The 18,001-nt window shown below is 34.5% G+C and overlaps 1 protein-coding gene across 1 annotated transcript in view; it reads left to right on the top strand.

Annotated features, from left to right (window-relative positions):
* Positions 1-16,994, top strand: part of LOC124982764 (vomeronasal type-2 receptor 26-like) — a 45,948-nt gene extending 28,954 nt beyond the window's left edge. The window contains exon 6 of the mRNA XM_047549696.1: positions 16,075-16,994. Within this exon, the coding sequence (XP_047405652.1) occupies positions 16,075-16,994 (920 nt within the window). The remainder of the gene's footprint in view (positions 1-16,074) is intronic.
* Positions 16,995-18,001: the final 1,007 nt, after the last annotated feature.

Genomic DNA, 18,001 nt, shown 5'->3' with positions numbered 1-18,001 from the left:
TCCTGCTACTTTTCTGAATTCATTTATTAGTTCTAAAAGTTTTCTAGTGGAGTTTTTTGGATTCCCTAGATATAGAATCATGTCATTGGCAAATAGTGACAGCTTGAGTTCTTCTTTGTCTATTCATATCCTTTTAATATCTTTGGTCTGTCTAATTGCTCTGGCTAGAGTTTCCAGGACTATGTTGAATAGAAGTGGTGAAAGAGGGCATCCCTGTCTTGTTCCAGTTTTTAGAGGGAATGCTTTCAGTTTTTCTCCCTTGAGAATGATGTTCGTCCTGGGCTTAGCATAGATAGCCTTTAAAATGTTGAGGTATGTTTTTTTCTCTGCAAACTATACAATCGATAATGTGAAAAGAGAGCCTACAGAGTGGGAGAAAATCTTTTCCACACGCACTTCAGATACAGCACTAACTTCAAAATTTATAAAGAACTTACAAAACTTGTCACCAAAAATACAAAGAACCCAATCAATAAATGGGCCAAGGAACCGAACAGACACTTTACAGAAGAAGATATACAGGTGATTAAAAAATATATGAAAATGTGTTCAACATCTCTAGTAATTAGAGAAATGCAAATTAAACAACTCTAAGATTTCATCTTACTCCAATTAGAATGACTATTATCATGAACACAGATAATAATAGATGTTGGTGTGGATGTAGGGAAAAAGGCATACTTTTACACTGCTGGTGGAGTTGCAAATTGTACAGCCACTCTGGAAAGCAGTATGGATATTCCTCAGAAAACTTGGAATGGACCTACCTTTTGACCCAGTTATCCCACTCCTCATTTCATACCCAAAGGACTTAAAATTAGCATACTACAGTAATGCAGCCACATCAATGTTTATAGCAGTTCAATTCACAATAGCTGGATTGTGGAACCAACCTAGATTTCCTTCAACAGATTAATGGATAAAGAAATTGTGGTGTACATACACAATGGAATATTATTCAGCCATAAAGAAGAATAATATTATGGCATTTGCAGGTAAATGAATGGAATTGGAGAATATCATGCTAAGTGAAATAAGCCAATCCTAAAAAACCAAAGGCCAAATGTTTTCCCTGAGAAGTGAATGATGATACATAATGGGGGAATGATAGAAGAATGGAGAAACTTTAGATTATGTAGAGGGAAATGAGAGGGAGGAGGGGGCATGGGTATGAAAGATGGTGGAATGAGACAGACATCTTTACCCTATGTACATGTATGATTTCACCAATGGTAAGAATCTACATCGTGCACAACCATAAAAACAAAAAGTTGTACACCATTTGCGTACAATGAGTCAAAATACAGTTTGTAAAAATAAAAATAAATTAATTAAAAAGATATAATAGCAGAATATTTTCAAAAATAAATACTAAAATATATTTTTTCTCTATCTACATTTAAATATACTAACCAGAATATTAGAAACAGGAAAAACTGAAAAACGATACTGTATCAACCCAGATTGCTCATAAATGCAAAATTCAAAAAATTGAAATGTTTTAAAGAAGTCATAAAGAAAAGATAAAGCATATGAAAAGGAATAATTTATTAGACTTACAGTAAAAGTCTCAACAAAACAATGGAAGGTAAAAGTTAATAGAAAAATATCTTCAATATGCTATGAGAGAAAACGTGTTTATAAGTAGGTAATTATAGGAGGTGATAGTTACCTTTTCTTGGAATTCCTAACTCCTATGTCAGAATCATATTGCAGAGGTATTCATGGAGTTTCTGTCCCAAATATAATGAGGAGAATATTATATTGAGGCTATTTCATATATGGAGTCAGAACTGACAATTAACTTAACCCAGTCTTGACATTGTGTCTTTTAACTCCCAATCCAAGGTCCTTAGCAAACTCAGACTTTATGCTCATCATTCTTTCAATACTTTGTATGAAGCTTTCTTAGTCCTAGTCATTTTTAATTGCTCACTTTCCTGAACAATACCTTGCACTGTTTAGACCCTAAAATAAGTCTATGACTTCTTATCACTTAGAGCTTTGTATTTCCTTTTGTTTCTGGAAACATTACTTTTTTTCTGTGACTATGAATTTTTTTTTTGCTTTTTGTTTTAATTTTTATTTATTTTTGTTGGTGATTTTTATCAGTTGTTATTTTATTCTTGTATTAAAGTCAGTATCATGCAGACTGAGCATCATCTTATACAATGTACTTTTATTTGCAAACATTTTATGTCATTATATCCTAGGAGTGGGTCTTATATTAAAACATTGTATTTTTAAAATTAAAATGGATTTGCAAAATTGGATTAATGATGCATTTGAACCATTTGCAACGAATCTTCTTTTGTACTTTCCACCATGACTTGCTTGTATCAACAGGAATTTAGGTTTCACAGTTCCAGAAGCTAGAAGACAAAAGTTGAGGTCTCAGCAGTGCCACGCTTCCTCTGAAATCTGTAGAGGAGACCGCGCCTTTCTTCCTATCTACCTTCTGCTGGTGGCCACTAATTCTTGGGGCTCTTTTTTTTGCGATATCACTCATTCTCTTCCTCATTCTTCATATAGTAGTCTTCCTGCTTGTCCATCTCCAGGTGGAGTTTTCCTTTCCTCAAACAAATACCAGGTGTACCAATTAGGACCCACTCTAATGATCTCATCTTGACTCGAGTTCATCTCCAATGACCATATTTCTGAATGAGGTCACTTTCACATCTATCAGGTGTTAGCATTTCAGCATAACTCTCAGGGGACACATTCAACTGATAGCATACGCCTACCTGTATATTTTAAAATATTCATCATGCACCTCCTAACTGTAGCAACTATGTTAAATGCTGGGTGCTCAGTGGTTATCTAAAGATATAACTATTTGTCTTCATTCAGTTTATGGCCCACTGAAGGAAGTTAATATTTAATACATGAACAAAACATCAATATGTAATTATAAATTGTGATGTGTGATACAAAAGAATAAATGGACTTATAAAGAATTAGCCTGGGATACGTAGTGTGAAGCAAGTGGTCAGGGCAGATATTTCCTTTTAATTGATACTTAAACTGACATCTCCGTAATGAAGTGGAACTAACTTTTAGGTAAAAATGACTCTAGGTATAGACATATGACAAATTTGAGAGGCAGAAAATCATGCTTGAAATGAATTGACAATATATCAGTGTTACTAAGTTAGAGTATGGAGCAGGAAAATGGTTCTATTCCACAATGGAGATGTGGGCAGGGATCAGATCATCTAAGACACTATAGGTGAATCCTTGGAATTATTTTAAGAAGGACAGGGTCTTGTACTGGGTGTGTGGTTCAGTGGTAGAGTACTTGTATAGCATCTGTGAGCTCCTGAGCTTGATTACAAACACACAGACACACACAGACACACACACACACACATCATGGTATTTGTAGTGAGTATGCATAGATGAAACACAATTTGTGTCATTCCACATGTCAGAATTTATTGAATAACAATTAATTCACAGCTATACCACTTTCCGCAATGCCAGTTCACTGAATACTTGTGGGTCACCTGGCAGCCATAAACTGGGCAATCACAGGTGCTTCTATTCTAATCTTAATTTCCAACGTCTGTAACACTCAAGACACACATCACACTTTACAAAATTATATGTTTAGGTTACAGAAAGACTAAGAAAGATTAAGGCAGCTACAGGGGTTCAGAAGGTTGAACTCAGAATAAGGTAGAAATGTGAATACAAAGAGTCACTGTAGGTGGTCAGATAAGATTATGAACCATCCTAAGAATTTGTTGAAGGTGAAGAACTGCCGAAGTACAGGAAATTAGTCTAGACCAAGGTCTGAGGGAAAGGCAACTTTAGAGTGTCAGTGTAGAGTGTGAGCTTGAGATGTCAGTTTGGAGTGGTTCTTGTGTGGTTGTCATAGGCAAGAAAAACCACATTCTGCTAAAACTTGAGGGCAGAAATTTAGAGATGTGTCACTGTGGTGATTTTCATAGGCCAGGCTTGTGGTAAGTTACTAGGTGATGGGGTCAGGATGTAACAGAACTGGGGCTTTCCAAGAAAATGAAGCAGTGTTAAGGTCCCCCTTCAAACTCCAACTCTTGCAATCACGTCAGAAAGATTTCTGATGTGTCACTCAGAGTAATTGGCAATGAGTTTATTAGAAGGAATGGGAAAGGGGAGAAAAGGACACACTCAGAGAGTATGTGCCTTCAGGACAACATGCCTTTCTTGCACTCCAGTTTTTCTTTCTGTTTTTTTTTTTTTTTTTTTTTTTTTTGGACTGGGGATTGAACCTAGGGATGCTTAACCACTGAGCCATATCTACAGCCAGTTTAATTTTTTTTGTATGAGACCCCCCATACATTACTTAGGGCCTTGCCAAATTGCTGAGGCTGACTTCAAAATTGCAATTCTCCTGCCTCAGCCTCCAGAGCTGAGGGTTGTATGCATGTGCCACTGTGCCCTGCATACTCCAGTTTTATTGAGAATCCCAGAGAAGTTACTATGGAGACCTGCCCAGACACACCTTTTGGCTTTTTCTTTTCTTTCCTTCTCCTTTTGTATTAGCACTTTTTAGTTACACATAGTAATTGGGTTCATCCTAACAAACTCATACATGTATGGAATTTGATTTCAGTTCATGATCTGCGTCTTTCCCTCTCCTTTTCCCTTCCGTACTCCCTCCCCTCTCCCATTTTCCTACCTGTATTCTGCTAGACTTTCTTTTGCTCATCTATTAATTTATATTTGATTGGTTATTTATAAAATTTTATCCTTCCCTAATGGTTTCCTTTATTTTACTCTCACTTCCATATAGGAAAGAAAACATTCAACCTTTGAATTTCTGAGTTTGACTTATTTCACTTAGCATATTTTCCATCTCCATTCATTTATTGGCAAATGCCATCGTTTTATTTTTATTTATGGCTGAGTAGAACTCTATTGAATATATATACACCACAATTTCTTAATCCATTCAGCCATTAATGGACATCTGGGTCGATTCCAAAAATTACTTATTGTGAATTGTGCTGCTGTAAACATTGATGTGATTTTGTTGTTGTAGTATGCTAATTTTAGATTATTTGGGAAAATACCAAGGAGTTGGATACCTGGGTCATCTGTTTTTTTGCGGAATCTCTGTACTGCTTTCTAGAGTGGTTATACTAGTCTGCAGTCTCACTAAAATAGATACAATTGTACCTTTTTCCCTATTACCTCACAGCATTTATTGTTCTCCATTATAAATGGAGTAAGATGAAATCTTAAATTAGATTCACATTTTCCTGATTGCTAGAGATGTTGAACATTCTGTCATTTATTTGTTAGACATTTGTGTTTCTTCTTCTGAGAAGTTTTTGTTTAGTTTTTTTTGCCCGTTTATAGATTGGGTTATTTATATTCTTGTATACAAGTTTTTTTTGAGTTCTTTATATATTCTGGATATTAGTCCCTTATCAAAGAAGTAGTTGGAGAATATTTTCTCCTATTCTGTAGACCCTTTCTTTATGATCTTGTTTCTTTTGCTGTGAAGAAGCATTTTAGTTTGATGGCATACCACTTATTGATTCTTGGTTTCATTTCTTGTGCTTTGGGGTCTTGTTAAGGAAGTTGGTGTCAGCAGCAAAACAATGGAGGGTTAAACCTATGTTTTCTTCTAGTGATTACATGGTTTCTGGTCTAATTCCTAAGTCTTTAATCCTATTTGATTTGAATTGGGGGCAGAGTGAGAGATAGGGATCTAATTTTGCACATTTATCAAGCATCAGATGGCTGTAGGTATGGGGATTTATCTTTGTGTCTTCTATTCTGTTCCATTGGTCTTCATCATGCTGTTTTGGATAGTACAACTCTATAGTATAATTTCAGAACAGGTATTGTGATGCCTCTGGTTTCACTTTTTTTTTTTTTTTTTTTTTTTTTTTTTTTTTGCCTAGTATTGCTTTGCCGATTCTGTGTCACTAATTCTTCTAAATAAATTCAAAAAATGTTTTTTTTTCTAATTCTATGAAGAATGTCATTGGCATTTTGAGGGGGATTGCATTTAATCTGTATATTGCTTTTGGTAGTGTGTCCATTTCAACAATATTAATTCTGCCTATCTAAGAACTTGGATGAGTTTTCCATCAACTAAGTTCTTCAATTTCTTTTTCAGTGTTCTATGATTTTCATTGTAGAGTTCTTTTACCTCTTTTGTTAGATTAATTTCCAAGTATCTCATTTTATTTTTTGACGTTATTGTGACTGGGATGGTTTTTCTTATTTCTAGTTTGCCTGGATCACTGTTGGAGTATAGGAACTTAATGGATTTATGGATGTTGATCTTGTATCCTACTATTTTGCTGAATTCATTTATAAGCTCTAGAAATCTTCTGGCGGAATTTTTGGGTCCTTCAGACATAGGATAGTCATAAGCAAACAGATCCTTTGACTTATTTTCCTATTTGTATACTTTTGATTTCCTTCTCTTGCCTGACTGCTTTGGCTAAGTTTTGGGGACTATATTAAATAGTTGTAGAGAGAGTGAACAGCCTTGTCTTGTTCCTGATTTTAGTGGAAATGCTTTAATTTTTTCTCCATTCAGTATGATGTTGGCTTTGGGTTTGTCATAAATGACTCTTGCATTGTTGAGGTAATTTCCTTTGATCCCTAGCTTCTCCAGTGTTTTTAACATGAAAGGGTGCTGAATTTTATCAAAGGCCCTTTCTACAGGTATTTAGCTGATTATGTGCTTTTTGTCCTTAATTCTGTTTAAGTGGTGAATTACATTTCTTGATTTGTATATTTTGAACCAAGTTTGCATCCCCGGAATGAAACCCACTTGATTATGGTGTATTATCATCTTGATGTGTTTTTGAATGTGGTTTGCTAATATTTTATTAAAGTTTTTTTTTCATCTATATTCGTCAAGGATATTGGTCTGTGGTTTTCTTTCCTTGAAGCATCTTTATCTTGTTTTGATACCAGGGTTATAGTAGCTTCATAGAATGTATTTGGGAGTGTTTATTTATTTGGGGCCTCTATATTTTTTTAAATGTAGGGATTTCTCTGTTTTTTTTAAATGTAAGCAGTCAGTGCTATAAATTTTCCTCTGAGACCTACATTCATATTGTCCCAGGATTTTGATATGTTGTTGTCTGTTCTTGTCCATTTCTAAAAATTTCTTGATTTCTAGTTTCATTTCTTCTTTGATCCATTCTTCATCTACGAGAGTATTGTTCAATCTTCATGCATTTATGTAGTTCATATTAGTTGTATTGCTGTTGATTTCTAATTTCATTCCATTATAAGCTGATAGGATGCATGTGATTATATCAATTGCTTTTTGTATTTGCTAAGATTTGCTTTGTAACAGAATATAGTCTATTTTGGAAAAAGTTCTACATACGGCTGAGAAGAAGGTAAATTCAGCTGTTTTGGGGTGAAATTTTCTGTAGACATCTGTTAGGTCCATTTGATTTATAGTTTATTTAGATTGGAGATGTCTTTATTGATTTTATGTTTTTATGGGATTTGTTTTTTAGTTCCTCTGTGTGCCATTTAGGTTTGAGTACTATTTGTAGGTCCAGTTTGATGCTCTTGAATTCTTTTTGCTTATTTTTGTCATGGAAAGTTTTTATTTCCCCTTCAAATTTGAAATGGAGCTTTGCTGCATATAGTAACCTTGGCTGGCAGTTGTTATCTTTTAGAGTTTAGAATATTTTATTCCATGCTCTCCTTGATTTTAGCGTCTGGATTGAAAAACCTAAAATGAGCCTCATTCATTTGCCTCTAAATGTGACCTGATGATTCTCTATTGTAGCTTTTAAAATTCTTTCCTTATTTTGTATGTTTGACATTTTGATTATGTATGATATGTCTTGGATAACTTCTCATATGAATAGGCCCATTTGTTATCCTGTAATCCTTCTGACTGAGGATATCTATCTCATTTCTGATACTGGAAAGTTTTCTTTAACTATCTCATTGAAAATATTCTCAATGCCTTTAACTTGTATCTCTATGCTCTCTTCTATCCTAGTTACTCTCAAAGTGATTTTAAATATTGTTCCAGAGTTCTTGTATATTCTGATCTTGTTCTTTATTTTTTCCCTTCATTGAATTCTGTGAACTCAATATCATATACCCTGTCTTCAAGGCCTGAAGTTCTATTTTCTACACAATCTAATCTATTAGTATGCTTTCAAGTAAGTTGTTAATTTGATTGATTTTTATCTTTCATTTCTAGGAGTTCTGATGGATTTTTTTTGTTTCTGTTTTTTATTAAAGTGTACTGTGATCTCCTTTGATTGCTCTCTTCCTTAAATTGCCTTTTAGTTCATTGAGAATTTTTTAATAATCTTTCTCTGGATTTTTATCCACCTCACTATCAGTGGAATCCTTTGTTGGGTGATTCTGGAATTTTGGGGGAGATTTGTTTGTCTGCTTCCTTGTGTTTTCAGAGGTCTGGGACTTTTGTGTTGATTGAGATGGATTCCTGTTTCTCTTTTTTTGAATGTATTCTTTTGAGTGTAATAATCTTATTTGTTCTGGGACTTTTCTCTTTTTGTGATATATCAGTAGATGTCAAGTGGGTGAGACCTGGGGACCCTCTTTGGGTCCTTGTTGGTTTGGGAATTTTGTCTCCTCAATTCTTTGAGTTGAAGTAATATTGAGGCTCAGGTGGGGTTAGAGTGTGTGTCTGGTGAGATTCACTATTGCTTGGTTGAGATGTGAGTATTCTCAGCTGCAGGGTTTCTACTCTGTGATATTGAAGTGTTCCAGTCTTTCCAGTTTCCTCTGAGAGGGAGGGGAGAGCCAGGAGTGTCACAAATGTCAGAAGCATGTGTACAGTTTTAAGATAAATGTCCATTGTCTACTTTGACATCTGTAACACTAATTAACCTCCTCACTAACAAGCAGTACTCCTGCTGCTTAAATCCCAAATCCCGCACCAACTAGGAGTGTATTCTTCTTCTACTCTGCCATCTTGAATCCTCCCTCATCTCTTGACTTTTACTGAAAGCAGAATGACATCAAGTCCCCACTGCACTGGCAACTCTAATTCACTTTGGCCCATGGTGACTGGTTCTAATTGGATTCTTAACCATAAACTCTTACAGATATTATGGTTATATTATCCTTATCTCCCTGAGTTCCAGGATCTTGTCTGTTAAAAGAGTCATAAGTCTTTCCCTTCAGGGTAACTTGGGGTCCTCTTATTGACATTGTTTCAGTCCTTAATTTCTCCTGCAGATAACAAGTAGTTTCCTGAGGAACGTGTCATATCCTCTAGACTTAAGCCAGGCAGGTCTGGAGGTATAGCCTGAAATCTGCTGCACTACCTATCATGGAGTAACTCAGAGCCGAATACAGTCTGCTCTCCACGAATGTGATAAAATTTACACAATAAACTACTTTTTTTTTCAAGTTGCAATTGGACTGGAGAGAGTCTGATGGTTAGGGGACTTCTTTTCTTTAAAGAAAAAAAAAACTTTATACAGTTTGATCAAAATGGGGAGAAGCAATTAGACTGCATTCCCTCAGTCACACAGAAGCAGTTATAGTTAATAGAAACAAAAGCCAGCTGATATCCATGTGCAGATTTAGTTAGCCTGAAGTGTTAGAAAAATGAGAAAAAAATGCATATGTAATTAGCATGTGCTAGACAGGCTGGACGGGGACAATCTCCATTCTCAGCTTTTTTGGTATCCAAACACAATTGGGGTTTACAGTGGTTCACCCATCAATCTCTGCCTTAGGAAGTTATTTTTAAGTTCAGAGGGGGTGGTCAAATCCAGCTTGTTTCAAATTACCCCTGTTCAGTTAGCGTCTCAATATTGAGGAAATCAGTGTTTCTATGTCACCTGGCTGGTGGTCCATTGTTGGACCTGTGTGCAGAACTCAAACAAGAAAGGTCAGATGCCTCTTCCTGAAGGAGGCAAACTCTGAAAAATTTTAAAGCTCTGTGTAGGAGAAGTATTACATTAGTTTGCATAAGAACTCTTTTTCCATCAACTCCCAACCATATATGTGTCTGTGTGTATATATTTTTTTGTTGGGGCACGAGGGACAAGGAGAGGAGAAAATACACAAGTGAGTCCTTGTAAGTTTCCCTCATGTTTCTGAATGACTTCCTCTGAAAACACTAACAATAATTTTCCAAATGTCTTGACTTCCACATTGAGGGAGCATTGTCTCATTCTTTGGGCTGAATTAGCCCACATTGAGGGACTATAGCAGTGGAGTCAGCATCAGAAGACTCCATATTTTATTCAATTCTAAGTAACAAGATTTTTTGGAAGATTTGTACTTCAAAATAAGAGCAACCAGTAGCCATACGATATGTCTAAAAGATTTGAAACAGTAAATACAATCTCTTGAGTTCTGTCATCTTTTTCATAGAAAACCAACTTTTCTGTTAAAAGCAATCCTGTCAATTTTGCTTTAGAAAGTTTCTGTCAGCTAAAGTCCTTATGAAAATCAAAGTTAATCAGCATCTGGGTAGAAAGTTTAATTTACATTGCATAGTATCTTTAGAATTTAGATAGATTTTATAGTCTGTAAAAATCTTGAAGCCAGGTTATAAGAATTAATATTTTATTAATTAAGAATAAGCATAGATACCTAAATGTAGTTTTTAAAGTCATAATACAGACAGGAGAACTGAGAGATAGTCTTTTTTAAATAGCTAGTCTTTACACCTATTCTATGTTAAAATCTTTAACTTTGTTTTGAGATGGAGGAAAATAAAGTAGGTTTCCCTTCATTAGTGACATAGATATAGTTCACATTATCTACAATGACTACAAACAATATACCAGGTATTATTTAGAGAACTAAGTACCATAGCAAAACAATTGCTACCTTTACAATATGTTAAAGCAACAATCTCAATTTACAGCATCATATTCAGACTGTCAGACTTTACACAAACTTTGGGTTTTTATATCAATAAAACATATGACATCATTGTAAAAGCGTTTGTTTATTGAACTGGGTTTATAAACCAAAAGGAAACTTTAGAACAAATAAAGATTTGGATAAATCTTAACTCTAGTAGAACTTAATTTTCTTTTAGGCAATAAAAAATATAGGAAAATTATCAGAAAAAAATATTATCTTGATGGAACCAAAACACCTTTGTTCTTTAGGCTAGTTCTTTGGTAAACTTTGGTAAAAGCATTGCACAACTACTTTTTAAAAAGTTACTTTTTGTTTTCTATAATTTAAACTTCACAAGGCTTTTGGCATGAGACATACAGAAAATCCATTTGACATTTTAGGAAAGCTGGTAAGTATCTTATTGATTAGAAGAATAAAACATAGGCACGTCATCCAGAAAATATTTAACCATAAATGAAAACTACTTGATTTATTATATGAGCAATACCATGTAAGCACATTTTTAACTCCATTTAAGTGTATTTTTATGAAATGTCAGTCATCACTGTTAGTTCACAGAGACGTTCAATCACATAAACACATAGGTGTTAACAAGAAAATTTTATTGAATTTTAACACTTAGATTTATCACTTGCTGGTTTTAAAAAGTCACACATTGACAGATATTGAAAACAATCTGTCAAATTTAAATTGGCAATTACCAAGTTGAGGCCAGGTAGAAAATATACAACTTAAAGACTAAGGCTAGCAAGGCTTGAATTGTGAGTTTCTTTTCCAGAGACAGAAAAAAACAACAAACAACAGACCGAAAACAAACAAGAATTCATATAAAGAAAATTGAAAGACATAATAAAAACATATAATGTAAGTGTGCAGAACCCCAAAATTGAATTCACTAGAGAGTAAAAAATTCAATCAACCAACCAAAACAAACAAAACTAAAAGGCATGAACTCCAAATAAATTGAATGCAGATAAATTTTGTTCATTTTATTAATAGAGGCCCATCTGGTGACCAAAGCAGGGACTATGCTTGTGAAGTGGAATTCCCTACCCTAGTAGATAAATCTGTAATTGCAGCCATAAGAATTTGTCTATAAGCCAATCACAAATTAATAAACTTATAAAACAATTGTATTAAATCACCAGACCCTTTCAGAATAGGCCATTTTGCAATAAAAATTTGTCTAAGGACCTAATTATTTTATTCTGTATGGTTGAATAGAACTCCACTATGTATGTATGGCACATTTTCTTTATCTATTTATGTCTTGATGGACAATTGGTCTGGTTTCATCTTGGCTATTTCACATCTTGTGCTACTATAAGCATTGGTATGCATTTATCACTAAAGTATGTATGCTGATTTTTTTTCTCTCACCTAAATACCAAGGAGTGGGGTAGCTGGGTCCTATGGTGGTTCCATTCATTGTGTTTTGAGGAATGTCCATATTGCTTTCAAAAGTAGTTGTACTAATTTGTAGTCTCACTACCAATGTATAAATGTACATTTCCCCTATATCCTTACCAGTGAATATTGTTATTTGTGTTTGATGGTTGATACTCTATCTGGGGTGAGATGAAATCTCAGTGTACTGGAGAACATCATGCTATGTGAAATAGGTCAGAATCAGAAAGTCAAGTGTTGGGTGTTGGCTCCCATATGCAGAAGCAGTTCCCTTCTTCTAAGGTTGGATAGCCACAGGTGGCCTTATATTCCCAACATATGGTTGCCATCCTGTTCCCCAGAGCCTGCCCAGGGACCATGCCTGGAACCTGGCTGAATTTGAATTTGAATCGCATAGTGGTAGGTTGAGGTTTATGAAAGCAGTTGCTGACCCAGAATTAGGTTTTATTAGTATATTTATTAGGGATCCACTAGTGTTGAAAAGAGGGAAAATAAAGCAGTGATTCCTTCCCAAACAAATCTCTGCTAAGCCTGTGTGGGAACTTGGCTGCACATATGGCATTAGAGTAAGTCTGGTAATGGGTCAAAATGTCTGGAGTTTTATAGCCCCATTGTAATCAGGAATCCCATGTCCCAGGTAGTTGGAGGGTTACCAATAAACTGATTCTGTATTTAAGGCACAAACTGAGGACCTGACAGAGTACTGACAGCACTTCCATCAGGTGGGATACCAATGATTCTTTGAAGGGCTATCTGGGTGGCACATCTCCATGTCTACTGCCCAGAATGGAGATTTGAGAATACTAATTAATACTAATTATGGGACCTGAGCTAGTTGAGAGTCAGAATCAAGTGAAATTAAAATAAAACTTTTGTTTTATTTCTAATAAAGCTATGTTAAATAATTTCTTTGATATTTGGCCAAATGAGTTTTTAAATTTGCAAAATAGTTGAACTGATTTATCCCTGCTCAGATAATAGGCTCTATGAACAAAATAGAATGGGTGGAGAACTTAATTTTCAAAACAGTTAAAATATTGACAGAATTTCTTATATCATGGGGTGATGAAGGGACCAATTATCCACTACAGAAGTTATTGCAATATTACCTGCATCATTTTCAGGATTACCTATGTACACATTTATATTGGGTCTCTAGTAAAGACATGAATAGTGGTGGTCTAAGACAGATTGCACAGCTGTATTGATTTGTGAAGGGAAAAATTGGAGTTGTTCAAAAGGGAAAATTTATTACCAGAAAAGTGAGTTTGAGAGTGAAAGTCTAGTTCTATAATTTTGCTGTACCAAATTTTATGGAAGGGTTTTTAATAACTTGGTTATATGCATGAGAATTTAGATTCTTTTGAGGAAAAGCAAGGAAACCCAAAGTTCTCTTTCATTCCTGAGGTCAATAGACCCAGAAAGAAATATTTTTCATGTAGTCATCCTTCTGATCTTTTTTATCAAAACCATTTTGTAGTTCTAAGATTTCTCAAGCATTAAATTCATCAATTTTTAAAATAATCTAATTCCGTCAAGATATAATTTCAGCACTTCCTAAAACTTTGTTCTAATTAGTTATACATAACAATAGAATACATTTTTTGATCCATCATATGTAAATGAAATATAACTTCTCATTCTTCTAGTCGTACATGATGTAGGATTATACCAGTTGTGTAATCATATGTGCACACACGTTCATAATGTTGGATTCATTCTATTATCCTTCCTACTCTCACACCCCTTCCCCTCCCTTCTCTCCCCTCTCTAATCCAAAGTACCTCTATTGTACCCTAGGTGCTCCCCTATTGTGAATTAGCCTCCACCTATTAGAGAAAACAGTAAGCCTTTGATTCTTAGGGATTGGTTTATTTTGCTTAGCAGGATATTCTCCAGCTCCATCCATTCACTGGAAAATGCCATAATTTCATTCTTCTTTAAGGCTGAGTAATATTCCATTGTGTAGACATACCACATTTTCTTTATCCATTCATCTGTTGAAGGGCACCTAGGTGGGTTCATACTTTAGCTATTGTGAATCAAGCTGCTATAAACATGGATGTGACTGTGTCACTGTAGTATGCATTTTCAGCACCCTTGAGGGATTACAAGAGGTATTAGATGTAGTGCCTTAACTCAGATAACTCATAATATTTAAACGTTATATAGTATTGGCTTTTCTTCCTCCATGTTCTTAATACCTGATTTAAGAGAGAAATAGGAACTATCACATTACATTTTTAATCCCATTAATATTAGTAGATTCTAGAATTTTGCTCTTCATTCTTTTTTTAATATAATTTCTTTAAAAAAAATTCAGCTTAAGGGCTGGAGATATAGCTCAGTTGGTAGAGTGCTTGCCTGAAAAGCACTAAGGCCCTGGGTTCAATCCCCAGCACCACAAAAGGAAAAAAAAAAAAAGAAAGAAAAAAGAAAAAAAAATCAGCTTATGCTGGGATAGCTCATTAATTTCTAGGTTTCAATCACTTTCTGCAGTCTGATGATTTAAATTTTCAGTTCACCTTTTTCTCCTCAGATCCACTTAACTATAATCAGCACAGTCTGGAGATCATATCAAAATTTTATAACCTAATTTTCTTCTGACATAATGTACCTCTTTTTCTTTCCTATTCCCTTTCTCATCATTGATTCATCAGTGAATTGTTGCCTCATCCATTCACCAGGACTCCCATTTTAGCTAATTAGAAGTAACGCATGACTGTTTTTTCTCCATTTTGTTTAACTGAGTTGTCTTTTAAAAAAAAGTGCTAAAATAGTTTTTCTATCTCTGAAGAGTATTCCTAAATACTTTCCTCTTCTTTCAATAGTTTGGATTCAAAGTATTGTGATTTACGTCAAGCATTTCTAAGAGAGATCAACAGCATAGAAATGTTTAATATATTTTCACTATTTTCAGTAAAAATTTTGTGAGGTGTAAATCCACTGTTCAATATGTATTTTTTCTAATTAAAAATGAGTCTTATGCAAGTATTTTTAACAGTGTGTGATGTCAGCACTTATTGGATAAGACGTGAAATTTCATTGTGTTTCACTGAAATTTCTTCAAAGTTTTTGCCACATAGACTTTTAAGTGAAAAAAAATCCTGTGAAGAAAATTATTAATTTGTAAAAAAAATCTTGAAAAATGCAAATTTATATCATAAATGTACCTCAAAATTAGCTGCAAAGTAATTTTGCATTTTAATAGGACTCTAATCTAAATTGCAATTTATAGTGTATATTTACCAAATGAAATATATCCACCAAAGTAAATATATTTCACAGTATGAAAGAAAACCTCAAAAATTTATTCCTTGCATCTTTACATTGTATTGCACATACTAAAATAATGATACATTCTTTGGAATATTTTTATTAAAATAGCAGTATAACTTAAAAGTATAATTTATCACAATTTCTAATAAATAGATAGTAAATAAATGTTAGAAACATTTATTTTCTGGACCCTCCAAAATTAAAACATAGAGCCTGAGATTGTGTCATCTCTACCTTTTAAATAAAATCAAATATATTTTTCATATACTGTGTTGTTTTCCTGAAACATCAAATTCAACATTCTTGAATTGTTCAATTCAACTAATTTTCTATATATTTTATGGATCCAAATGTGTAATGGATGATTTCTAATTCATGTAGGAAAGTATTTATTCATCTATTTTTTAATGTTATAGTCCAATGAATGTAACTGGGAGCATTTCCTTTAGAATTCAAGTCTGATTCTTTTGTAAGATGTAATTTTTAAACATATATTGGGAAATGACTGCTGGAACATCATAAATCCATCTGTATTCCTTTCAGACATGGATCAATGCATCCAGTGTCCTGAAGACCAGTATCCAAATAAGCAGAGAAGTCAGTGTCTCCCCAAAATTATGACATTTTTGTCTCATGAAGACCCTCTAGGAGCTATTTTGGTCTCCATGGCCCTTGGTTTATCTGTCATCACTGCTCTGATTTTAAAACTATTTATTCAATATCGAGATGTACCCATCATCAGAGCCAATAACAGAAACCTCAGTTACCTCCTCCTGGTTTCCTTAATGCTCTGCTTCTTTTGCTCCTTGATGTTTATTGGTCAACCTAGCCCAGTCACCTGTATCCTGAGACAAACATTCTTTGGAGTTGTATTTTCTGTAGCTGTTTCTGCTATTTTGGCAAAGACCTTCATTGTGGTTGTGGCCTTCAAAACTGTCAAACCAGGAAGCAAATTTCAAATGTGGATGGTGACCCGATTCTCCAATGCCATAGTCGTCACTGGCTCCCTCATTCAAGTGTGCATCTGCACAGTATGGCTGGGAACTTCTCCCCCTTTCCCTGACATGGACACACAGTCAGAGTTTGGTCAAATCATCCTTCAGTGTAATGAAGGCTCCCCGGCTGCCTTCTACTGTGTACTGGGTTACTTGGGGTTTCTGGCACTTCTCAGCTTGATTATTGCTTTTCTGGCCAGGAAGTTACCAGACAAATTCAATGAGGCAAAACTGATCACATTCAGCATGCTGGTCTTCTGTAGTGTGTGGATTTGCTTCATACCTACCTATCTGAGCACCAAGGGCAAAAACATGGTAGCTTTAGAAATTTTTTCAATCTTGACTTCTGGTGCTGGCTTGTTGTGTTGTATATTTCTTCCCAAGTGCTATGTGATCTTACTGAGAGCAGATGACAATTCAAGGAAAAACTACTTAAAACAAGGTCCTTCCAGGAGGCAAAGAAATTAATGTTCAGATGACATGATTGACATGAAATAAACTATAGTGTGGAAATTAAGATTCTAAAGTGTGGCACAACATAAATGTATTTTGTTCAAACAATGGCTATTGCTTTTTCTATTTTTTTTTTTTTATTCAAGAGTCCCTGTTATCATTGGAGGCAGCAAGTTATGGTGAACAATGCTCTGGGGTCAAATAGACAAATGTTTAAATTCAGCACCTTGATGAGTGACTGTGATGTTTAATGTCTCCTAAACTCTTCTTTGAATCACACTTTTCTTGTGATTAAGCAAGCTTAGAAGATCTTACAGAGCATTTAGTTGAGAATTAATTAAAATCATCCATATGAAAACATAATTGGTGGTGTAAAATAAGCTTCTTTATGCTGGTTTTATTCTACTTCTTTAAATAATAATTAATTTTTAAGGATTTTTAATACCTGGTGGTGGAAACAGTGATATCTGCTTCTCATTAGCCTTCTCATAAGAAATAAAACAATTTGAAAATTGACTTTTGGACTATCTGAATTGTCTCTTGTATTCTTTCATATACTTAGGTGAAACATCAAAGGCTTAAGCTTTGGCAAATCCCTATTGGAAACTAAAGGAGAATCTCAGGAAACAGTGCTTTCTCACTGAGGACTCTTAACACATCAGTGGAGAAGCTTGTTTTAGTGAGAGGAAACTTTATGGAAGATTGCTGTTTTCTCTATAGTCAGGACTTTCAAATATTTTCTCTTTTACGTTTTCCCCTATTAATACTTGATATCACTTATAACTTATTAATTTATATTTTCAAGCAGTGAAATATGTCAGAACTTAGAAGTGGGTCAAGAGATGAGGTTTCAATCTTTGAATGTAAGATAACAGTTGTAATTGAAAGGAATTCCAGAGCTATAGAATAATTCTTCCTGGGACATGCATTTTTTCAGGTATTTATTTTTCCTGGCATAGACTTTTTTTACACACTTTTACCAGTTTGTCACGGGGAGGCATACAAAGCCAAGCTCCTCAGAT

Source organism: Sciurus carolinensis, chromosome 4 (genome assembly GCF_902686445.1).
Source record: "Sciurus carolinensis chromosome 4, mSciCar1.2, whole genome shotgun sequence".
Lineage (NCBI taxonomy): Eukaryota > Metazoa > Chordata > Mammalia > Rodentia > Sciuridae > Sciurus > Sciurus carolinensis.
The sequence above is the reverse complement of the archived record's forward strand: the minus strand, read 5'-3'. Positions and strand labels throughout refer to the sequence as shown.